The sequence below is a fragment of the Protopterus annectens genome, chromosome 13.part0 (assembly GCF_019279795.1).
Source record: "Protopterus annectens isolate FY-2018-M chromosome 13.part0, PAN1.0, whole genome shotgun sequence".
NCBI classification, from domain to species: domain Eukaryota; kingdom Metazoa; phylum Chordata; order Ceratodontiformes; family Protopteridae; genus Protopterus; species Protopterus annectens.
In genome coordinates this window covers 466,237,776-466,264,547 of record NC_056747.1, presented here as the reverse complement: position 1 = coordinate 466,264,547, position 26,772 = coordinate 466,237,776, and the positions used below count along the sequence as shown (strand labels likewise).

The window sequence follows — 26,772 nt, the reverse complement described above, 5'->3', positions numbered from 1 at the left end:
TGATGTAAATTTGGGATCTTTGTTAGAATGTTGAATAACTGTAACATTGGTGTTCAGAACATCAATCCAAAAACACCAGAAAGGCGCAATATCCAAGTGCCAGAACATCAATTGATAAAATATCAACAATACACATTTTTGCAGGGAGGCAAGCTCCCCATGCCTACTGCTACTTATGTTTACCAACTTCATGATCATACTATAGCTGAGAATAGATAAAACCACTATCTTGGCTATACTGAGATTTCACACACACTAACACTGTGCAATATTTCAGGTGATGTTCTGGCACTTTGATACTATGCCCTTTTTACTGTTTTTTTTTTAGATAGATCTTATGACTCTTAATGTTATGATCATTCAGTGTTCTAACACAGATATGTAAATAGGATATGAACCGAGAATGATGGAGAGTTTCACAAATTCTGCCAACAGTAAACAAATCTTTATGGCAGGACATTCAAGCAGGCATTATAATTGTATAGTACAATACTTTACATTGCAGGTTCATTTTCATGACGTTGCTGTTTCAGGTAGTTTTTTAAGATTTTTCTTTTTCTGTGCAGTTTACACAGCTCTTCTGATAGTTTACAAATATGAAATTGCATATTATCTGTAAAGTTAATGATCTACCTGTCAGTCAGGCTGAAATCTAACACACCTAACACAGATCCCTGTTTCATGAAGCTCTTAGGTTATTTAGTAAAATCATGGAGAAGTCATGTAGACAGCAAACCAATGCACAGCAAGCTAGCAGAAAAGAGAAACTGGGTGATGTGCAGAAATGGATGGAAGTGGCTTATGGCTCCTCAGAATATAGCAAATGCCTCATATCCACTGGGGGGCGGGGGGGATGCTATGCAGCTACATTCTTCTCTTGAGAGATACTTATGAGCACTAACATCCCATCATTTTCAAAGCCAGGAGTAACAAGAGCAATGTGTAATTAATATTCTAGGAGGCAGAAGCATAAAAATCAGCAATTGGCAATATCAGTCAGGAAGCAGAATAAAAATTAGAGAAAAGATAAGTGTTATCATAGCCTAGGTTTCCTTCTAACCACATGAAGTAAATAATGTAATTCACTTATTCATGAAATGCTACATTGTCGTCCATTAAAAATGAAGGCCATGAATCAAGATGCTAATGTGCAGAGATCTACCACAGCTGTACTGTGCAAATCAGAACACAAAAAATTTGATAAACACACAACATAACTTTGTATGTGCTATAAACCTGTTTTTCCTACCGTCTGTATGTATTGAACCTGCATGCACCTTCAAACACTACTTTCCAATTTTTAATCTTGTATGTTGCCTGCTTAAAGGAAAACTCAACCTTAGAACTTCAAAAATCTGTTTTTTCACTCTCTTTTTTTCTGAGTTATCTTAACACCTCAAAATCACTCTGAATGCTTCTTGTAGAATTTTAATATGTTTCTTCAATATGACGGCCAATGGGGCTTGATATATCAACTTGATCTTATTTTTCTTCAAGCCTTTCTCTTTCCTATAATCTATTTTAAGTCTGCTTTATATGAATCATGCTAGACATAAGGAAGTAGTGGTGTATTACCATGCCATTGACATATAATGGAATTAGTGTCAGTCACTGTCATCTTGTATACTGTCTGTAACATGACTGCTGCTTTTATTTCTTGTATTTCTGCTCAATATCTGAGCTGTTTGGCTGGCTGCTATTTACCTGCAATCAACTGTATTACAAGCTGAGTTAAGTATAAACTTGCAGTGTTACAGGTAGTACTGCATTTTATTTTTCTGTTTGTTTTATTGACTATTGTGTTCTCTCTACAGTTAGCTTACTACAAGTGTAGCATTACGGGTTTCATTGGGGGGGTGTTGTTTTCATGTCTTTGATATTCGGTGTTTAACTCTTAGCCTAGAGGGTTTCTCTGTGCTTATAAGTGTTAGTCACACATCTGTGAATTTATTTCTGTTGAATATCTGAGCTGTTTGGCTGGCTATTTACCTGCAATCAACTATATTGCAAGCTGAGTTAAGTATAAACTTGGGTGTTACAGATAGTACTGCATTTTATTTTTCTATTTATTTTCTTGTTCGTGTTCTTGTTGTGGTATTAATCTTGGTGGCTGTGGAATTGCCCGCCCCACGTGTAAATTTGTGTTTGAACACTCCTCCTGGGTCCATCTCATTTGCTCACTCAAATGAGTACAGATTGATCATATTTTGATTTCAGACACTCCTACCAGGCCCATCTCTATCCAATGTGTACAGTGAGATCATTTAATAAGGGCAACCCCTGTAATCTCTTAATTGTGCTGTATTCCATCCCTCTCCACTACAAAAAAAAATACTTTATTCAGCTGCTCTTACTGTAACTGTCTTCTACCTTCTTTATTACCTTAGTATGTTCTGTGTGCTCTTAAGTATTCAAGTGCTCTTATTCTGCTCTTATTACTGCTTGTTAGTAGCCTGATTAAATTTGTCTGCTATTCTAGGAGTCTTAGTTTTGGTTTTAGTATTTGTGCTTCAGGCCAGTTATTTTACATTTAGGGTTTTTGTGGACAAGCCCTCATCAAACCCTGCTCTCTCCCCAAGTCCACCAGGTATTCAGAGCACTGCATTTCTGTGAATTTGTACAGAGCTGATATAGCAGAGAGCAAAATTGTCCTGTGTGGGAGCAGAGTTGGAACCGTTTCCCATCTTATATTCCAAACTGATAAGTACACATTTTGCAACTCAGTTTGCACTGTGCTGTATTTGTTTGTTTTATTATTTATATATTTGCTGTATAGTTTCTGTCCTTTGTTGTTGTTTACACTTTGTTTCTCAGGGTAGCTCAGAAGCTAATTTCAGTTGGGGTTGTTGAGCCAGCCCATCTTAACTGTTTGTCATTGCCTGAGATGCATTTTCTGTGTTGTACTTCCATTGCTAAAAATCTGCTTGTGTTCTGACTGAGTGTGCTTCTCAAACAATCTGGAAATATAGAGCTGATAAGTATATTTTTGGCACTTTTTAACTGTTCAGAGTTCTGCACTGTCTTAATTTTTGCTTGACTGAATGTATACATCTGCTGGCATTGTTTTCTGATAATCTAAGTGCCTCCATTTTGATTTTCTCCTAATTTACTGCTTTATGCACTTGTTTTTAGTAGTTTTTTAATTTATTTGCATTTTTAACTGTATTTGCTTTAATACTGCTACACACTCGTGTGCTAGCTTGCACTGTATTTGAATTGTTTTACTGCTGTTTTAGCTGCTTTTCTGTAAAAGAAAAAATAAGTTCTAAGCTTGTTTCCTGCCTTTCCTGCAATTAGTCTAGTCTAGTCCAGGTACAGATTTGCTGTATCCCAGGACTGTTTGTAAGCTTCTGAGCCCCCAAGCATGTCTGTGTTGGTGGGAAGCCGCCTAGCTTATCAGTGGGAGTGGTAAGCACTAGGTAGCCTATCTACCACAAGAAGAGTGGTTTTTGGCCCAGAAATTGCAGTTTATTGGTCGTTTTGGCAGTTTTTCCATCTCTTTCAACTTTCTGGTTTAAAAGCCCATGTTTGCACGGTTTACTCTTGTTTAAGCTCTGCCTATCTGTGCAAAGCTGAAATAAACTATTACTGGTGGCAGAAAGTATGCTCCTCAGTCTTCCCCTTGAATCTTGCTAGTTATTTCTCTCTTGCACTTCAATAGCTTAGTCACTTTCCACTTCAACAGGTTTTTGTAGCAATTATTGTAGCACACCTAAGTGCCATCAGCACTAGTTGTTCTTCATAGAAATAGCTCCAGTACTTAGTAGTTATGACCACCCCTTCTGGCATGATTAAAGGGCAGTTCCCTGTGCTTTCCCCTATTAACCTAATGCACTTGGGCACTCTGAGGCAGTGTAGCAACTGCCTCATATACACAGACAACTCTCTTCTCTTACCTCCCAACATTCAGACTTGTGAGAGATGCACTTGTATCAGCAAATTGGAAGCTATGCACTCTCCAGCCAAGACCAGACTAGCTGGTCAAGAGGAGAAGGTCAACTCCTGCACCACACCACATGGAACACACAGCCCTCCAGAACACCCACCATCACATCTCTCACATAAAAACACAAACCACACACCCACCTTCGCGGAGGCTGTCAATAGAAATTTACCCAAACAGCAGAGACCTCCAAGACAGAAATGCACTCGACCACCACAACACAGCACAATCCACAGGATACAAAGCTCACCTCCACAATCCTCAGCCCCTCAGGCTAAACACCTTGCCCAATACACTAATCATAGGTGACTCAACGGTGATGCACACAGATGTCCCACTCATTAAATTGAATAAGGAGAAGGTAACAGTCAGATGTCTCAGGTGCCAGAATCCAACACATAACACACACACTCGGGCCACTCCACAACAAGTGCAAGTTTGACTCTGTCATAGTCCATGTGGGTGTGAATGACCCAAGATGCACCTCCCTGGACTACATGAAAAGAGACATGGTGGAGCTCTTGGATTATGTGTCCCAGGCAAGTATGACCCTAGCCCTGAGCAGTATCCTACCATCACCCAGAATGATACTGCAGTACAAACAAAAAATGATTGACTTCAACAATTGGCTAAGTTTCTGGTGTCATTCTAAGGGGATCCAGTATCTGTCTGCTTGGGACTACATGATTTACAGACCTCAATGCTTTGCCAGAGATGGCCTGCATCTGTCACCCCTGGGTTTCTGGGTACTGACAAAGGCTCTTGCCACCCCTATAGTGCCTTTTTTAGATGGTGTTCCAAAGACCAAATTACCACCTTAACAGCTATAAATAAGTGCAGTCTGAGGGTCATGCTGCTCAGTGCTAGAAGTCTAAATCTCAAGATGCACTTACTCGAAGCACTCCTCAAAATGGAGAACATCAACATTTGTGCTGTAGTGGAGACCTGGTTTAAAGTGGCAGAAAGCATCCCCACGCTACCAGGTTATAACTCATTCCACACCTTTTGACCCCAAAACATGGACGTAGCTCCAAAGGTGGTGGTGTCTCCATATTCATAAAGGATATGCACACCTCCAGACTAGTAGCTCAGCATAACGCATCTGAAATACTTCATGTACAACTAACATTGAGTTAGATGGTGATCCAGTCATAGCCTGCTGTAGGGTCCCCAACCATGTCCCTAGACTCTCACTGCACATTACTAAGCACCCTGGAATCTATCAAGATCCAATCCAACACACTCATACTAGGAGACTTCAACTACCCCTCCATCAACTGGGAGAACTACTCAAGCACCAGTACACTGGCCCACCACTTACTTGAATTCATCATTTCCAATGCCCTAGACCAGCTCATTCTAACCCCCACTAGAGGAAACAACATCCTTGACCTAGTGATTACTAAATGAACAACCATTGCTCTACACCAGTAGTCAATCCCTCCCTGGTCAGATCCGACAATAAACTAATCACCATAGAAATCCACATCTCACCCACACCCCTCATAAAGGTAACCACCTTGAAAAACGTCTCCAAAGCTGACTTTGGGCTCCTAAAAAACAGAGGTGGCTAACTTCATTGCACCTATGCCAATGGAAAATAGCTGCATAACTGCTGAATCATACACCAATGCACTGTACTAACATGTACATAAATGCATGGAACTAGCCATACCCAACAGAACCAAGACACTCTTCTCCAAAAAAAAAAGGAAGCCAATCTTTTCGTCCCCTGCCATTAATAAACTCTACAACAGAAGGAAGAAACTGTTGCAGAAAAAGGAGAAGTCCCAAGAGTGGAAAAAAACCCTTATTAGCCTCAAGAAAAAGTTGAGATCCCTCATCAAATCCTCTAAAGCCAGCTATAAAGGCAGCATTGTGGCACACACTAAAAAAAAATCACAAAGCCTTTTATAGTTATATCAAGAACCTCCACAACAATAGCTAGATTTGCTCTGAGTTACTGCACAATGGTGCCTCCTATACTGAGCCAACAAATATTGCCGACATACTGGCTGATGAATTCAGTGCCAATTTCTCCACCCCCCCCCCCCCCAAGGACCAATCACAAAACCAGAAGAATGCCAGGCACCCAACATTACTGCAGCACAGGTTAAAGCTGCATTGTCCAAGGCCAAGAATACAGGTTCCATGGGACCCGATGATATCACTGCTGTGTTTTACATGAACTACAAAGTGAACTGGCACCACATCTGCGTGCCCTGTTCAGTCACAGCCTCACCTCAGGCTTTATCCCTACTGATTGGCACACTGCTACAGTCATCTCTCTCCATAAGGGGGGGGGGGGACAACTACAGACCCTGGGAATTATCACCCCATTAGCCCTGACGAGTCTGATATGTAAGGCTATGGAGCGCATCATCATGGACCTGATTAACAAAGATACAGGAAATCTCCAAACTCTAGACCCCACGCAGTATGGCTTTGTGAAAGGGATATCATGCCTACTCAACCTGGTTGACTTCTTTGGGTCAGTCATCAGGGCTGTGGATGAAGGTAAGGCAGTGCATACAGCCTACCTTGATCTAGCCAAGGCCTTTGATACCATTCCTCACTGGGGAATTATTGATAAACCAAACTAGGCATCAACCCCTATATCACTAGGTGGGTTGCAAATTGGCTCATAGATGGAACACACAGTGTGAAAGTAGTATACTCCAAGTCAGTCTGCTGACCATTCACGAGTGGAGTCCCACAGGGATCGGTCCAGGGCCCTCTCCTGTTCGGCATCTACTTCTCAGAAGTCCAGGCCAACCTAAAGGGACTCTGACTGACTAAGTTCACAGATAACTGCAAGCTGGCAACCATTATTTAACTCCTCAAGTGATGCAGACATCCTACAGAAAGGCCTCACTGAGACGAATGACTGATGTCAAAACCATGGCCTTAAGCTTAATGCCAAAAAATGTCATCATCCCCTTTGGTAAAAACTCAGTTCTGACTAATTGCCACATCGATGGGAGTCCACTGAACAATGAAGGGGTTGTAAGTGATATGGTGGAGCAGGTTGACAGCAACCTCTCCTTCGACCACCACATTGCCACTGTTGTCAGAAAGTCCTTCTATGTGGCACATCTCATTACCAAGGGTTTTTCATCCAGGAAGAAAGAGGTCATTGTCTCTCTCTCTACTCTTCCCGCATTAGACCAGTCATTGAGTATAATGCCCCATTTGGCATGTACCTTACTAGATACCTGCAACAGCTGGAGAGGCCACAGAAGTACCTCATAAAGAGGATCCAAGGCATTAAACACATGTCCTACACAGACGGACAGACTGAAAAGACTCCAGCTATTGTCTGTCTCATATTGCCTACTGAGAGGCAATCTTTGCTTGACTTGCAAAGCCATGTCTGACCCAGCTCTGTTAGAAATGTTACATCTAAGGAAATCCCAATCTCTCCGCACCACAAGCTCAGCCTCATTACCTCAATCAACAGAACATGCTGGAGAGACCGGTTTCTCACCCCGAGACTGCCCATGCTCTGGAATAGACTTCCCATACATATCAAGCAGAGCACCTCACTGTGTCTCTCCAAGAAAAATATTGATGAGTGGATGGGTAATAGAAAGTTCACCCCGGGGATCTCTCCAGTGGCTTTACTTGATAGAGGCACTGGGAAGTAATGTCTGGCAGCATGATGTCAGGGCACTTCTATGGGCTAGGCTTGTAAAGGCTCCAGGGCCATTGGCCTAGTACACACCTATGAACCTATGAATGGCCCTTATTTGTGTGTCTCAGGGCTTGTTTTACAGTATACTAAGGAATTATACAGCTGCAACCAAATTAGTTGCTCAATTGTAGGCCTTTGTTCAAAGTATCTTTTTGTAGTCCAAGATGAATTGACAGCCCCTCCACCTGCACTTTGGTAAACGTGCTGATACTTTACAAGAATTACAAGAAAAGATATTTTCTAAGTCCATAAAGATACAACGCATCTCCTTCTCACCTTCTCTGTACTTCTCCATCAGTACCCCCGGAGCAAACATCGCATCTGTAGTACTGTTTCCTGGCATGAAACCATACTGCTGCTCAGCAATCATGACCTTCTTTCTTAACCTAGCTTCCACTGCTCTTTCCCATAATTTCATACTGTGGTTGATCAATTTTATCTCTAGTAGTTACTACAGCTCTGCACATCACCTTTATTTTTAAAAGTCGGTACCAATAAATTTCTTCTCCACTCCTCAGACATCCTCTTAACACTCCATGATTTCTTTAAACAATCGAGTTAAAAACTCACTCACTTCTAAACACCTCCATGCTTCCACAGATATGTCATCTGGACCAACAGCCTTTCCATTCTTCATCCTCTTCATAGTTGTTCCTTACTTTCCTCCATGCTAATACTTTACACTTCCTGATTCACTATACACACATCATCCAAACTTCTCTGTCATTCTCTTCTTTCATCATCTCCTCAAAGTACTCATTCCATCTGCTCAACACACACTCGCATTTGAGTACTTTTTCCTCATTATCCTTTATCACTCTAACCTGCTGCATATCTTTCCCAGATCGGTTTCTCTGTCTAGTCAATCAGTACAGGTCCTTTTCTCCCTCCTTAGTGTCCAACCTTTCATACAACTAGCCATATGCCTTATCCTTAGCCTTTGCCACTTTTTTTTTTTGGGGGGGGGGGATTTTAGCTCTTTGGGGAAAAAAGTTTTGCCATGTGCGAGATATTGATTTAATAGAAAGGCCTTTTCTGTCTTTTTTTAAGGGGGCTTCATCTCTTTGAAAAAAAATAGTCATGACATCCAAATTACTTGGGAGAAAAAATACTTTAAAAACTTAAACAAAAAGAATTCCACTGGCATACACAACCTTCGTGCCAAAAATTAAAGCACAAAAAAACACTAAGACTGAGCACCTTCACCTCCAAGGCATCATCAGAGTCATGTGTTTTCATTCATAACATCCTAAATACTACATATCATTTCCTCATTTCCAATGCTTTCAAAAATTTAACCCTTACCATACCTATAAATTTTCAGTTCTGTTAATGAATGTTTTGTTCCTTTCTGGAAAAATTAAATTAGGCTTAGATTTTAAACTTGTGTGATAAGAGTTCATTATTGCATACAATCAATGTGGCTACCCAGTCTTAATTCAGAGGGAAAAATACAGTAAACCTACTACTGGCAAAGTAAAAATCCTTACAGATGCAACTCAACAAGTTGAACTAGTTGAATCATTAAACTGTCTGAGTTAGATGTGTCTGAGAGAGCAAGCAGATGAAAGGAATAGGAAACAATTAACTGCTATGTAACTTAAAAGTAATCATTTGGGATGTGCCTTACCCGACACCTGCAGCAGTTGGAGAGACCCCAAAAGTACCTCACCAAGAGGATCAAGGGTCTCAAACATATGCCATATGCTGCCCGGCTAAAGAAACTCCAGCTCTATTCAGTCGCATACCGCCTACTCAGAGGCGATCTATGCCTGACGTACAAGGCCATGTCCAATCCGGAATTAATGGACATGCTCCACCTCAGAAAATCCAAATCCACCAGAGCCACGAGAGCGAGTGATTTGAACCTCAACACAGAAATAAATAGGACGTGCTGGAGGGACAGATTCATAACCCAGAGGCTCCCCTCACTCTGGAACAGAATTCCAGTCCATGTTAGGCAGAGCCCCTCACTGACTCTCTTCAAGAGAAATCTTGACGAGTGGATGGGAAATCGTAGGTTTACCCTGGGGGTCATCTCTGTGTCACTGCTAGACAGAGGAGCAGTAAACTAAACCCTAAATGGGCACATTATCCTCATTCCAAGGGATGGCAAAAGCCAAACACACTCTGGCTAGGCTTATAAATGCCCTAGGACAGATAGCCTAGTATGAACCTATGATAAAGTCCTATGATAAAATAAGGAGTATAATGGAAATGCTGCACCCATAGATTAAAAATAAGGCAAGCACATGGGTTGGCACATTATATAAAGTTATTTAAAAACTTAGAATGGATTTATTAAATACTAAGTGCAGATACCAACCCCCCCACTAAAAATCCAAAAGTTTGGGTCCATGTACAATCATGTCCTTAAGCACTCCACAAACCACCGATGAAGGCATAAAGTCCATCAAAGGTTATATATCCACCTGAAAGCAAATGAAAGCAGAAATTCTGATTATAAGATAGTAGTCTAATCCATTAAAGAACACAAGATAGTAATTCCATATGGGAAAACTACCCAAACAACACACAAAGCAAGCTTCTTCTGGAGATAACATGCCAGGAGTAATGTCTAGACCTCTTAGTGCAAGAAAAGACAAAAATAATGGGGTATAAAGGCCCCAAAACAGGATCAGATTTTAAATATCCCACTTATAAATATGGAACGTTGATAGACTAAAATGTTTTGTGTTGTCATGTATTCTACTGAAGGATATGAAATTCGAAACTCAATGTCTGTCATTATTTAGTGACTTTTGTAAAGTCAGTTCTCTATGATTTTACCTGAAAATCAAAAATTATTTGAGGAACTGACCAAAAATCTAGAAATTTAGTTGGACCTATGAGAAGTTTGCTCACTTCCAGCAGTGATATGCCACAAGTCTGTGAGATAATAAGAAAAAATTGGAGACTTCAGAGTATGTACAACACCGGCAAGAATGTAATTGAGATTGAGGCCTCGTTTTACCAACTTTTGCCAAGATGCAGATTCTACATTGTGTCAAAATAGTGGATGATGGTGAGTAGTGGATTTAACCAACGTCTCACCAGTAGTTGTAGAAAACATGACCCTGACCCTGCATTTGTTCATTTTTTAATGCAGCCCTTTTGCAAATGGCCATTACTTTACTGGCCCATTCTCATTGGTGTCTGTACCCCTCTATCATTGCTATAGAGTGACTCTTCCCTCTCGAACATTATTGCCCCATATACTTGTCTAGTGGTTCTGGGGGCAATATCCTTTATGTTGCTCTCTACAAGAGCCTCACAGTGTCTTGCTTAAGAGGTTTAGTTCTGCATTGAGGTTTGTACTAATTTTTTTGACTGCTTAGTAGTAGAAGAAGGTGGAGAAATCCTAGTAAGAAAAGATGCTCATTCAAGTGTGTTTGACTGTACATTGCTACTTTCTTTATGTGGTTTATTTCTTTTTGCCTCAACATTGTATTTGTACATAGGGAGTCATAGCAGAGACAGAGAAGTGTACCAGGAGCTGCTACTTAAGGGGTATATTGTACTTGCAGATAACTAGAACACAGTCCAAGTGGGTAAGATGTAAATAGTGATGAATGCAAAACATAATGGGACAGGGAAATACAGCACCAGTAAGAAATGGACTGAGAGTAATGGGGAGTTTTATAATTCTACCAGTGACCAAAATTTATGGTAGAACAATGACATAAGAAGATATTACAATTGTACAGAACAGCACTTTATACCTCAGGGTTAGTCTCACAAAGTTGCAAAGCCAGGTGGCCTTTTTTTCTCATTTGCAGTTAGCAGTTGTTTTAATGTAATTTGTGTTTAAAGAAATGCTAACAAGCTAATTCACCTTTTGCTCAGTGTGAAACACATCATCTCTATTGCAGTCTCTGTTTTATGCAGTTCAGGAGCTATACATCAGATACAAGGAGAAACTACTGCAATGAGAATTTCATGAGGTCGATGGCATGGTAGTCCTTTATTATTTTTTGTTTTTATTTTTGATTTAGCATAGTTCTTTACATATGATTTGTGTGTAAGAAACAGAAAAGAACTTCTAACAGGGGTACTGCTATACATGATGGTCAGAGTAAAATGTAACCTCTCGCAGTTCTTATGTCATGCAGATGAAGCTCTATGCTGTTCGTGATATGGAGGAGGGGGTTGTCTTTTGTGGACACAAACAACTAGTATGATACTGAAGATTACTATCAGTAAAATAGCGTTAACGAAAGCAAAACTGTACTGATATAATAAAGTGATATTGCTTGTAGAGCTAAAATGAAGTGTCTAATATTTGGTTTCTTAAATATTGGAACACTGCAAACAAATTTTCGATTCTAGATTTTATCTTGGTGACCTTTTGTACCAGGAGTCTACTAGTTGCCTGTTATTGCTTTGCTTTTCCATATAGAGTTGAATACTGGGTGTTGCATCCAAGAAGTATCAAACTACAGGCACTTATAGAAGAATATGACCTACTGAGTTCCCCTTGTGCCATAATACATGCCATTTATTTCAGTGCAGGAAATGTGCATCTGTTTCTACATGTGCCCTTTACATGTTTTTAATTCAGTGCACTTTGCATGCCTTCAGGATTAAATATATCTTTCAAGTTGACTGGAAGATCCATTTTAAACTGACAAATGGAGTCTACTGGTTCCCTCATCTCTCTCCTCAGAACTCTTGGCTGTTTCATTTGCAATCTTACACTCTTGCACATTCTCAGCTAGCTTTTAGGAAACTTCTGTGGTTTACAACTTTTAGGTTTATCTAATCAGTTACTGCTCTCACTGTGCATATGTTATTGTTCTTGTATGTCAGCCCTTCCAACAAAGTTAGTGATTTAAAAATTAACTCATTTATTATAGGTTGCATGCACTGTGGCAGCTGGCCAGCTGCTTGTCCCTTGTGCTCTGAGTATAGTCAAACATTCTGACATTGCACCACAGGGTTGATATACAAATGTTGCTTAATATTTTGTATTACAGATAATTTGAATTCTGACTAAGTGACAGCATAAAGTAATGAGATGATTAAGGAAAATGCTGACTTCTGAAACAAGTAGATACATTTAACGTTGGGCATGAGAATAGAAATCCTACAGCTTGGTTCTTTTCCTTTTGAGTAGTATGTTGGCCACTAATAGCTGTTTACCTCAAGTTTATTCTACCCACAATATGAATGCAATATTATATTTTTCTGAAAATAAATACAAAGAATTTGATAAATCCATTTTACAAATAATTGGATACCTTATTCTTGCTTGCCATGAGTTAAACCCCAATATAACCTACTTCCCTGCTTTAGATTAGTGACCATAATAGTAGGTAAAGGAGAATATGGTGTTATTCTGCATAGTATTACACAGTCATGGTACATTGTGTTGCTTTTGTAGATTCTTTCTTGAAATTGTATTGTGTTTTTTGTGTCTAGTCTTTGCATATTAATGTTATGTACTATAGTCACTGGATTTTTTTTCAATAGCTAATCAAATTTATTGAATTTATATTTTATATAATGTGTGGCATCTTAGGTTTAAAACAAATGCAAAGCATTTTATCTACAAATGACATCTAGTAAAATACTATACATGGAGATGGAACTTAAGTATTTAAATAATGAATGAGGAAAGACATCAGAATGTATTTATTTCTGGTGACATAATGCTTGGAGAATCTTTGGGAAGATGAAATAAGAAACGCAGTGGATTCTAGGTATGTAGAGAGACGCAGTGGATTCTAGGTATGTAGAGAGACGCAATGGATTCTAGGTATGTAGAGAGACGCAATGGTTTCTAGGTATGTAGAGAGACACATTATGCATAGAAAGATAGACATTTACTATTTTAACAAAAAAGTTTGAGGGATTCCCATCTCCGGTATTGTGTCTTCAAAGACTTGTATTTGGTGGAGGATTTTCAAAGGATGACAAGCAAAATGTAAAAGTTCTAAACTAAAAGACAAAAGTAGAGAAGTTAGTGTAACTTAATATGTATATCCATTTGGAAATCAGGAATGAGAAGATACAGTAGGGTCTTTCTGCAGAGAAAATTGTAGATGTGTAAATCAGCTTTTCAAAAAGTCAGTAAATGTAATGGTTATGTAAGACTTCAAGATATCTTGAGACTTTCTTGGATGTAAGAAGGTGGAAGAATTTATAAGTTATATTGGTATTTTATATGTTGAGTGACGACAGAGACTAGTAGATCCAAGTGATCCTGCAACCACATATATTAATCCCCTGTCTCCATGTAATAGGAAGGGTTGCAGTCTTCAGCTACAACTCCTGCCTCTAGAATTTCACACTTTTAGTATTTACCCCTATTTTGTAGCATTTACTTAATTGTATTTTAATTTGTTATGGTGTAGCATACATGCATGCACACGTATAACACATTGCTTCAGTAGGCAGAATGCAAATCTACTACAATAAAGCAAATACTGTGCAAATTTAATAAAAGTTTGAATTTGTGTCAGATAAGAGCACTGCTACATTAATACAAATTATCTTGGGCATAACAGTGAGGAAGGAAGTGTGCGTTGAGGTGTGAAAGTGAAAACAAAATTAATGCCATATTTTCCATCACGAACAATCTGTATATTTTTTTTGTTTTATCAATAGTATAATGCTGTATAGCTTTATTGCAATACTTTTAAAATATTATATATTGATTTTCCTGGCCATAAAGTACTAAAGAACGTGTTTTATCTCAGCTCGAGTAAAATCAATTTCCCTTTGTCTGTTTTCATTTTACTGCACACAGGATAATTACTATCAGCATCTGAGGGTTTAATTCCCTTGCTCACCGAGATGTACACCATCTTAAGGTGTATTAACTGGGTCTATTTCGTATTACTGAAGGTTCAACTCTGCAAACCTCAGTTTATTGATCTGACAAGAGCATTCAGTTAAGTGAACGTTCACATTAACGAATGTCTAAAATTGGGAATAGAATTAGTTGGCCAACATCAGGAAATTTTCCCTTTTCCGCCACTGTAGTGCAGTCTTGGAGTTGGTATGTATAGGTAAGGGGATGTGGTGGGTGCAGCCCCCCACCTTGGTGGGTTTAACGTTCTGCGATGTGCGTGATGGTTGCCATGTTGATCATATAATTCCATTCCCTGTTTTAGAAATTCTCTGATGTGAATGTTCATGGAGTTGAAAACTTTGATATGATATGGACCCGTATTAACTCAGTTGCACACAGACTGCCTTGTGCACACACACAGAACAACCTAAAATGTAATGTCCTTCACTTTGTCAATGGACAGAACATCCAGGCCTCTAGAGGTTGTTTTACTTCAATCATGCAGAGAGCACAATAACATCAGGGGGCTGCATTAATTCTGTTATGAGCAAAACAGTGTATGGAGGCTGTATTTATTTATTCAGGCAGAGAACAGTTTATCATCTGCCATCTGTATTAATTCTACTTTACAAATAGTGGGAAGCAGCATACAGATTTATGGGTTGGGTCATTGGTTGGCACTACTGATTCACTGGTTGGCACTATTGATCATGTCATATGGGGAAGTAGGCAAATATAGGCAAGAGGAATGTTTGTTTTATATGAGTTAGTTGTTGCATTGTTAGCATGCAAGAGTTACATTAGTGTGAAATACCTTCTCTGATGGCTGTATTAAATCTACTGTTCACATGGTTATGAAAAAAAAAATAATCATGGGGAATCAGCTTACAACATTATCTTTTGATTCTTTGACAAACCCTGTTGTTATATAATTGCTGATAATGTGGGATACAAGCCAAATATAAGCAATAGAAATATTTTACTTTAATGTTACATGATTCAGGGGTCAGTAAATGCAGCACCTAGAGGCTGTATAAATTCTACCATGCAAGTTTGCTTGCAAGGAGGAAGGGTGGTCATGAGAAAGAAATATACAACATGGGTCATGATTGCTTGAAAATTGCTTTTCGTGGATACTCAGTAAGAAATAAGAGCTAAATATAAGCAAGAGGAATATATAGTAACAAATATTAGGTGTGCTGATTAATAAAAAGCAACTTCATTTTGATTGACTAGCACTGTTCTGTGGTACGCAGTAGTGAGAAGTAAAACCAAAGTAATTCTGGCACACAAATGGTTGTGGAAAAAAAGATGATTATGGGGAAGCAACATGGTTCAGCACACTCATTTCTTTGATAAACACCGCTGTCAGAAAGCTTATAGGTAAATGTAATAGCCAAATACAGGCTACAGGAATTTTCACCTTTTATTCAATGATTTCAGTTATCAGTTTGTGTCCAGTAAAATGTAGCATCATGAGGTTTTATTAATTGTAATGGCAGATGTAATAATGATAATCATATGGATACAGCAGAACAGCCTTGATGTTTAAAAAGTGTATTTTTTGTGATACCTGATAAAAATTAATAACTAAATATCAGTGGGAAGAATATCTAAGCTTGTTTGATATGATTGCAGTTACTGTTTAGTATGGTGGTTAATGGGCAATTGACACAAAGTTGTATTGTTCAATAAGTGCTATTCTGTGATATCTGATAAGATGTAATAGCCATTTATAAGCAAGAGAGAAATACGTTTGTTTTCCACACTACACATGCTCATATCAATACCCATCCCATCACTCCATTACTCTCTAATACAACATTGCCAGTGCTTTGCAGGACAGCATTCATTTTTTTTCTAAATTATTTTCTTTCTGATTAGCATCTGTATGTTGATGGATAAAGTAGTGAATCCATGGATAAAATCTAGTATCTAGTACCAGGTGTCAGTAGTAGTGTGATCTTGAAAAGCTTCTGAACTTTTTGTAGTTGAGGGGTATGTTTCCTTAGACTACAAAAAAAATTCTGTGGTCCAAACCATTTCTTACATTATTACCCCATTTAGCCCATAGATTCTTGCAGTCACTTCATTCTTGATTTACATGCAGGGGTGCTGAGTGGTTCATTCACGGACATCATACTAGACTTGAAGTAAGTAAAGCAGACTTGCTCATGCAGTCAGTTATTTTGACAGAATGAAAACTTGAATTTTATAGGATCACCCTTTTGATCACAGATCCCATTTGAGCTAGCTGTTTAACTAACTGCATTTGTTTTTCAGGTTCAATGTCAGCCAGCTAGAGGAATGGCTTAGAGGAAAGCAGCTTCATCAGAGTGGGGCTTTGGAGACCTTGGCCCCCCTAATTCAGGCTGCTCAGCTCTTGCAGGTTAAAAAGAAATCAGATGAAGACGCAGAAGCAATATGTTCCATGTGTACCTCACTCACTGTTTCACAGGTATGTCCAACGGGGCATTTTTAAAATATGAAGGAAGAGATGGCCTTTCCTTTCAACTGATATTTTATGAAGGGTGAACATGTAATGGGTGACCTGACTGATGATCATGATTACTAAGTAACCAAAAGGAAGATACCCTTATTATTTGTACTGTAGTTGTAGTGATGATGAACCTTCTTTCAGAGTGTACAGTAGTGGCATTTAGAAGTCGTACAGGGATAAAACACACCATCCTACTGCTTGCATGGCCCAGAGAATTACATCTTCCTTTTCCCACTGTATAGGTACTAAAAGGTGCATATATTAAGTTATTGGTGTCAAAAGAAAACTCCAGAGAAATTGTCTGCACATTCTGAAATGATCTCACTTTAAAGACTCTTCTTTTGAGTGCTGCTTTCTTGTCACAACATGCAGCCCAACTTGTCTCAAGTTATACAGCAGAATACCTGTCAAATACATAGATCATGGTTTTCTTCCACTGTGAAATTTTGTATCAAATCTTGTAGCAATTTGTGAAGTCTGAATTTCCTTCGAAATCATAAAGTGTAACTCAGAGCTGTGATAAGTAAAACCCAGATATATCTTACCCAATAATAGTTTAAATGATATAAAGTACAAATTTAAACTCCATTAAGTCCTTTGGTAGGAAAATTGTGTAATACATTTTTTGCGAATCTCTTTTCTTTTTGTTTGCTGTTCTAAAAATAGAACTGAGCGCAGTATTTTGTATGTGCTCTTACCAGAGAAGTTTAATTTTTAAGGATGTGGGAGGCCATGTGGTGAAATGAATCTGAATGTTTTTTTTTTTTACCACTAGCCTGTTTTCTTACTTTGATGTGAAGTACACTAGCTCCAGTGTCCAATTCATTATTCGTAATTGCCAGAGTTTTAAAGCCACTACCATTAGTCAGTAGTAAATTGCTTAGTTTTAAAAAACAGTTTACACAACATTTCCCAAAAGACAATAAAACATTTTAAAGTTTATATAATGCATCGAGCTCAAAGTGTTATGACAGAAGGAAGCCACCCTAATATAGTTTACTATATCAGGCTACCCAGATGTCTAGTTTTAATAAAAATAATCATCATAAAGATGTTAAGTCAGACCTGAGTAAAGACCCTTAACTGGGCTTTCTGGTAACCTGCACCATAAGTAACACTTGACAGATTCTTAACTGTAGTAAAGTACCAATAAGCTACATAACTGGAGGTATATGTTGCATTAAACTAAATATACTGCCTTCATGAGAAACGATCATATTGCCAACTTATGCAAGTACACTATAATACTGTAAAGACAAAGGGATACTAACCATGTCATAATACTCTTTGTAGTTAATGGTGCATGACCTGCCAGCCATACATCCGTAATGCATCGTAATAATTTTGTGTTTGACCAGTGTTGTTAGTATTGAAGATTCAAAAGTTTTGCTAAATATATCATTGAAGTAAACTTGTCTGTAACTAAAGTACATGTACTGATGTACCAACGTTCCACCTTTTATCAGTAGTGACAACACTGGTTGTGATTTGTATATTTAAGGTACAAGTCAAGGGCATTTTATTGAACAAGATCACAATGGACAAAGGGAAGTATATTGATGAGCTTTTTTTTTTTTTTTTTTTAAACGTTTCTGTTTTTTTTTGCATAAGTTTTTATAGTGCTCCATCTGGGTCCATACTAATGATGAGAGGAGCATTCACTGTAGATTATTGTAATCTCTTATCTGCTTATAAACAGCTGTATTTAAATTGTCCTTCAGTCTAAATATCATAGTGAGAAATTTCTGCAGAAAAGGAAATAAATGTAACTATCTCATTGAGTTTTAACAGTTCATTTGTTATAAATAGAGGATCCCCCCTCCCTATGTTAGTTATGCTCACTAACCTTAACCCAAACCCTATACCTTACCTTAAAAAAAAACTTCCCATAACACTATTACGATTTAGGCTAGTCTTACAGAGGGTTTCTGGCATAATAATCACAAAAGGAAGTTGTTCGTCTCTAAAGCATGAAAACGGGAAAAGTGGCACCATTACACAAAAGTGCCCCCCCCCCGCAACAGACTACAGAAACTATTGCTAACTACTGTTAGCCTCACAAGTATCATCTAATGCAAGTACTTGCTGAGCCTATAAAAAATAACATAGGTGACCAACAAACCCTAGACTCAAACCAGTTTAATCTATAAAAAAACAGGTTGTGCCTACTAAACCTAGTCAAATTATTTGAAAAGGACATGAAAGCTCTGATGAGGGCCTGACACTCCATACTGCTTACCTTGACCTCAGCATGGCCTTTGACACCATCTCATATGCTGATATCATAGGTAAACTCTCCCAACAGAACACACACCTAAAGGAAATCCATTCTATAGCCAGTTGTATGTAATCCATAGAACTCATTCTGTTAACATAAGGGCTGTTCCTCCTTAAGTTAGAAGAACTTCACCAATAGGGTTCTATGTGCCTTGTTCTTCAACATCAACTTTTCTGAAGTAAAAGTAGATGAGATTGCAGCTAAGTAAGTTTGTTGATTACTGCAGAATGGATGCAATTGTCAAATCCCCGTTGGACACTCCAGAAAGATCTGCACCAGACCAACGTCTATTTTGCCAGTCAAAGGCTCACCTTAAGTGCCAAAAATGCAGTATAGTTAGCTTTGGGAAAGACTCCATCCTCTTCCCTTATCACATTCTCAATATCCCTCTCAAATCCAGTACAGGTATCAGGGGTTTGGTACCTATGCTGATAAAAATCTTTGTTTTGATCACCACATCTGTTATGGTTAGGAAGTTATTTTGCCTTGTCCAGCTGAACTGCATGGGTATGGTGCCATCTTTGTTGCTCTGTGCTCTTACTTTATTAGACCTATCCTTGAATACAATGCCTATTTTGGAATATACTTCACAAGGCACCTTGAAACACCTCAAAGTCTTTTGAGTTTGAAGATGTCTAGACTGCACAATCCAAGCTACATAAAAATTAAAAGTCCTGTCTCTAGTCTTTGTCTTATAGACTTCTGGGGCGATCTCTGATTAGTCATTTGGCCATTGATGTCCCTATCATTTCTGACCTCTCTCACTTTCAAAAAACAGTACTTTGCCTAATACTCCTGCCAAAGACATTGGTCTGTACCACAAGATCAGCAACACTTACATATGTGGCAGATTTGTAAGCCAGTGCATCCCCTGCCTTAGGAGTGAAGTATATCTGCAAGTTAATCAAAGTAACACCCTGTCTACTTTCAAAATTAAATTTGGCATTTGAATGCTAGACCATGCATTCATGCCCCTGGTATGCAGGTATAATAATCCTACCAAGTGGCATATCACCCAAGCTTTTCAATGCCCTTTAGCTGCAAGCTTAGCATGAACCTTGGAACAATTAGTAAATTGACTATTACGTTGTTAGCTGGAGCTATGTTCATGCATCTTCTGCTGAACACAAGACTATTTTGGACAGCTGATGGGGAATACACCTTGAGCCTATCCACAGCTATCCATTGTAGCTAAATATAAGGTTTTCTGAATTCAACCCACACCCTTTTCCTCAGATGAGTGGTGGAATACTTCTAGCACATCTAATTAGATATTTGATGGTGTAAAAAGCACCTAGACCCTCTTGCTCACAGCACCTCTGTTAAGCGGTCCTGCAGTCTGGCTGCTTGTCGCACCTCCCGTCCACTACTTAAAGGCTCCCACTCCATTCTACCCAGGAAAGACACTAAAATCCCTCTACTGACAACTAAAAATCTCAGCAACCTCTGGAAAGTTAACACCACCATTTCTAAGAAGACGCCACTTCCCTCATGTTGCCTGTTGGAGTGATATCCCCCTAAGAATATACTGTCAGTGTATGTTGACTATCTATGTTTTTAATATCATTATTTTAAATGTAGTGAGGATATGTGCTTGGTAGTTTGCTCTGCCAGAGTGTAATAGCAGCTGACCGCAGAACGCTCCCATTGCCTAGCCCATACCTTAGTTTCTAATATTGCTATCTATTACTCACTTAAGTAATGTTTGCTGCCATTCCTACTATAGCCACTAGGTGGCACCCTATACCAGGACAAGAGGGATGCTTTGTAATTTTAAAATAAATTGTGTTAAACCTTTCTGTTTCAAGCTCTCCTACCCAGCTTCTATCCCTATCCTCTCATAACTCAACCTTTATATATTTTACCCTGACCATAGTACTGTTAGCAACTGCTGTCTACACTAACAATCTACAGTGACACTTACCTGGTAGCAGAAATCCTCTATAGCTACAGATTGTTTCTTGTTCACTTGTGGCTTGTCCTTCATTTGGCTCAACCCACTCCATTCGTCCTGCGGGCTCACTCCGCTCCCCTACCCTACCCTCAAATCCCACCCACCCCACTGCACCTGACCTTATACTTCCATAGCCACACCCCCAACCCTCCTCAACCAATTAGCCCACTCCATTTGCTGTTTATCTATTAACAAGCTTGGCTCCTTCTTGTTAACCCTAAACTGCTCAACACCTGTTATTCCCTCAAACAGCTCCACCACTCAACTGGTCTCTAACGTTTCTTCCAAATAGCTCTCCCCATCCCATACCCCCCACTATGTATAGTCACTCCTGGCCAACACACCTAAACTTTCTTCTCTTATCTATTGGGATTACGGCTCTACTGATATCTCATAGCCTAACTCACTATGAATCCCTAATATTTGCTATTTTTCCACACCCCCTAAGACAAACAAACCCTCTCTCTCCAATAACCTCTCTAACATATAGTAACATAACATCCTCTTCATCCTACCTTCTTCCACAGTTTCATAGGCTAACCCATATTAAATATCCCTAAATGTGAAAAGCAGACCCTTCTCTCAGTAAACTTGTAAAACTATCATTTAATCCTCATAATTCTTTACTGTTAAATGGTGACATCCACCCAAACTCCTAACCTTACCTCCCATAAAACTTCATCAGCCAATACTATCACTCCTCTCACCCTCCCAAAAAGCCCAAACTCACTACTTATAGGTCACCTCAACATACGTAGAGTAAACAATAAAATTACCCAGCTACACACCCTATTAGACACCTATTCCTTTGACATCTTATGCTTTACTGAAACTTGGCTTAAACCCTCAACTAAAGACAATGACATTATCCCTCCAGGTTATAACATTCTCAGACTTGACCATCTTAATAAAAAGGGTGGTGGGGTTGCAATACTGTTCAAATCTGAATTGAAGGTCACATCACTAGATATACATCCACCATCACCTAATTATGCTGAAATTCTTACCTCTAAGCTCCAAATTAATTCAAATAAAGCTTTATACATTCTTTGCTCATATATCCCTCCATGAAATAACATTAGCACTCTTGAAAATACCCTTAGCTGGCTTTCCAGGTCCCTACCTCAAGAAACCATACTCCTTGGAGACGTTAACATTGACTGGAATGGCAGTACCTCTGCCAACCCTACTACTCATATAAATCTCTTTGGCTTCCATAAAACCATTACCTTCCCTACCAGAACCCATAAACCTAGCAAGAAACATGCCACCTTAGATTGGATACTAGTAAATAGCAACCCCTTGCCTATAAAACATGTATACTCCCAGATGATATAAGCGACCATTCTCTTACTTTCATTTCTAGGCAAAAGACCCACATTCACAATTAAATAGCTTTTAGAACTACCAGAAACAAGAAAAATCTCAACCCAGTTAACTTCCAAGTTGAGCTCAAAGCTTATAACTGGTCTCCCCTAAAATACCTACCTCTTGACGAAGCAGTTTCTTTCTTTAAAAAAACATTTTTGCAAATCCTAGATCACCATGCTCCCACTTGCACTGATAGAATCAAAAACAAACCAGCTCCATGGCTCTCTAAGAATACTAGGCTAAAGATTCGGCTAAGAAATAAACTCTGGTCAAAATGGAGAAAAAAACTAAAAACCTAACTGACCATCTAAAATTAAGACAACTTCATAATACCACAAAAAAATCTATATACCTTGACAAAAAAACTACTACGTAAAACTCCAACAAACCCAACAGCAAAACCCACAAAAGTTTTGGTCAGGAATCAATAAACTACTCCACCGAGGACAGTCCAAAACACCTACCCCCTCTAACGTAACTCAAACTTCTCCCAACCAAATTGCTGACACCTTTAATATATTTTTCTCTGAAACAGTCCAATCACTAGCAAATACCTTGCCACCTGCGATCACCACCAAATTACCCTCACTAACCACCTTACCCCAAACACTCAACCTCCAGCCTGTTCCAACATCTCTCATAAACTCCCTGCTTCTAAAACTTAAACCATGTATACCATCAGCTGACCTCCTTCCAGCCCAATACCTGCAAATTGCAGCAGGTGTACTTGCCTACCCTATTTCTATCTTAAACAGAACCATTTCTGAATCCTTTGTCCCATCCATCTGGAAAGTCTCTCATATCATCCCTTTGCATAAGGGAGGTAACTCAGATGAATTAGCAAACTTCCGCCCCATAGCCCTTCTCTCTCCCCAAGCAAAAATTATGGAGAGATGTATCCACCGTCAACTACTGCATCATCTCCTCCAAAATAACCTATTAGTGGACTGCCAACACAGTTTCAGGCCACACCATAGTACCACAACTGCTCTTCTTTCCTCTACAGACTGCATTAATAAAAATAGAAATTCTAACCTGCTATCTTCTGCACTTTTCATAGACCTCTCAAAGGCCTTTGATATGGTTAACCACCAACTATTGATAGGTTTACTTAAATCACTTTCTCTTGATTCTCAGTTAGTACAATGTTTCCAATCCTACCTAGATAACAGAAAACAAGCAGTCCAGTGGGACAACAACTTATCCTCTCAGCTTCTAATCACCCTTGGAGTCCCACAAGGATCAATTCTTGGACCACTCCTCTTTACTCTTTTCATTAATGATCTGAAAACCTCCATTCCACAAACTACATGTATTCAATATGCCGATGATGCGACCTTGATATATACAGCATCCTTCCCAGGACAACTACAAACCAGTACACAATCTTTACCTTAGTAGAAAACTGGTTCCATCAAAGATGTCTCCTCCTTAACTCAAAAAAAAAAACAAAAAAACTAAATTATTACTGTTTTCACCCACATAGAAGTCACCCCCCCATAAATTTCATACTTATATCAAATAATGGCACAGAAATTGTACCCAACACCACCACTAAACTCTTGGGTGGAACAGTAGATAACAATCTCAATCTTGATACACACATTAATTCGACTATTAAACCAGTTAACAGAAAACTTGGATTCCTGTATAGAATCAAACCCTTTCTCACAGCCTCAGCTAAGATTTCTATTGCCCAAACCCACCTCATTTCCACCCTTCTCTACACCTCCCCTATCTACACTAACCTATCCAAAAGCAATCTGAATAAACTGGCAACCTCCTACAACAACATAGCCAGATTTGCCACCGGTGCCTCTTTCCGTACCCACCATTGCCATAATCTTAAACTTCTAGGATGGCTAGAAGTACAAAACCAACTTTTCCAGCAACTTATTTTTATCCACTAGATTTTACATCATCCTACAAATACTCCCATACTCTGTAACCTTTTTAACTCCTATAAAAATCTTCCAGCCTTAAGATCCGCTAAGAAACTACAAGTAACCACCAGAAAATCCAGCAACAAATCTGGGGACTGCCTGTTCTCCAATGCTGTTGGAAATACTTGGAACAAACTTCCAAGAGAAATTACATCCCTTACTTCCACTAACCTTTTCAAAAAAACAATTGAAAATCTTCATTAAAAACAAATGGACCTGCCCCTGCTCCAATCCTGACTGATGCTATTTTTCCCTTTCTCTAAATACGTATCCACTAAAAACATGTTTTTTCTGGTACTTCTCTATCCTCTACATTTTTTACTTTGAATCAATTAAATTTTTTCTTTTTCCCTTTTTACTGTGCTGCATAAACTCATGTACATTAAATGTTTTTTGTTTATTTTTTATACAACTTGATAAAACCAATATTTTTTTTGCTATTTGTAACTTTAAAAATGTTGCTAAAACATATTATAATCAGTTTCATACTTATGTAATTGTATTGTTTTTTTGCCACTGTTTTTTTTTTTTTTTTTTGTAGACTCTATGTATAATATTTTTTTTTCTCGGAGCTTTTCTCCTCGGGCCTCTACTGAAAATGGACATATATCCAGTTAGACTGGCCCGGTCAACAAATGTAAAATAAATAAAATAAATAGTGTACAGTTTCCTACTTTGAAGATGGTCATGTGAGCATTGAGCTATGGAAACTCTCACCCTGACCTGTTTAAAGATTAGACTTCCCAGAATGCCCATCAAGCTGTTAAAATAGTGTTTCTTTTTTTGGTTGTATTTTGAATTTACTTCGTTTTGCCTTTATCATATATGTAACAACTCATATCTTGCTGCACTGAAATTGATTAAAGCCAATATTTAAAATACCACACTGAACTTTAAGAATTAATGTTTAGAGATTGGTGGACCAGAACCTAGCAAGCAACGTTATGAGCCATTTAAGTTGCTATGTCAGTATATGAAATTCTTGCATCATTTTTATATAAAATGGGATTTTCTAGTCCAGTGGTTTGCCAAATATCACCCACCTCTTTTTTTTTAAAACACCTTTTAGTGACACAGGCAAATTTACATTTATATAGAAATAATCAAACTGTATTAAGTCCACGTTTACAAATATTATAATTTACATATATTGCTATATATCACATAACCTAAGTACATTACATAAATTATTCAATTCCCACCCTTTTTTTTAAACAAAAAAAAGGGTCTATATTATATATTCAAACGCTTAATTGTTCTAATCACTAAAGATCAAACTTTAGTGATCGAACAATTAAATGTTCAAATATATTAAAAATGAATATTTACAAAAAAAAGAAAAAGTAAAGGGTGTAAGCAGGGGGGGCAAGACCCCCTGCACCCCCCACACCCCCCGCTACTTAAATATACCAACTCCAAGATCACACTTCAGTGTGCTACAGTGCAGAAATGGAAAACATCCCATTTCCTTCACTGTTGAGTGATCTTGGAGTTGGTATATTTAAGTAGCGAGGGTGGGGTTTGGGGGTGCAGCCCCCCACATTTTTTATTAGTTTTTCTTTTTTAATTTTTTAAAATATTCGAACATTTAAATGTTCGATCACTAAAGTTCGATCTTTAGTGATTCGAACATTTAAGCGTTCGAATATAGAAAATAGACACCAAAAAACATCTTTATTAAACCATCACTTATGACGAAGGCAATCATGCACTTATATAAATGAAAACAAACCACACCAACACAATCCTAGTTGCAAGCATTTTACATCACAAACCATACTAACACACTCCCAGCTGCAAACATTATACATCACTTATAATCTACCCAATCATTTTCAGTCAAACATTACATAGCTCATTCAAGTCCTGCCTTCTTTTACACCTCATTCCTCCCCTATATATGTATTGTTCCCAAAATTCACATTTATTTCCTATATAGTTTTCTCCTTCCCTTTTCTAAAGATCTCAGTTCAAGTTTTTATCTCTGTTACTTAATTCACTACTACTAGTATAGGTGGTTTAGATTTTGATTTCCATTTTCTAGTAATTGCTTTTTTGATGGCCACCATAATCAGACACAGCAAGGCCTTACCATGTCTAGTCAATTCCAATTCTGTATCATAGCTCAGGGAAAATCATCTCCCTCGTCACACTCTGCTCAACCAGCATCTCGGACAGTGCATCCCACAAGGAATCCTTAAAGTCTGCCAACTCACTGCACTCCTAGAAAATATGTTCCCAGTTACCTCTTTCTCCCTTGTCACACCTCCAACATTTGCTTGTCTAACTGAGG

General features: G+C 38.4%; 1 protein-coding gene across 1 annotated transcript in view; it reads left to right on the top strand.

The window, feature by feature from the left end:
• Positions 1–26,772, top strand: part of LOC122787918 (unconventional myosin-Vb-like) — a gene marked incomplete at its 5' end in the record, with an annotated part of 1,807,467 nt that overhangs the window by 1,704,798 nt on the left and 75,897 nt on the right. The window contains one exon of the mRNA XM_044054844.1: positions 16,717–16,891. Coding sequence (XP_043910779.1) covers positions 16,717–16,891 — 175 coding nt within the window. The remainder of the gene's footprint in view (positions 1–16,716; positions 16,892–26,772) is intronic.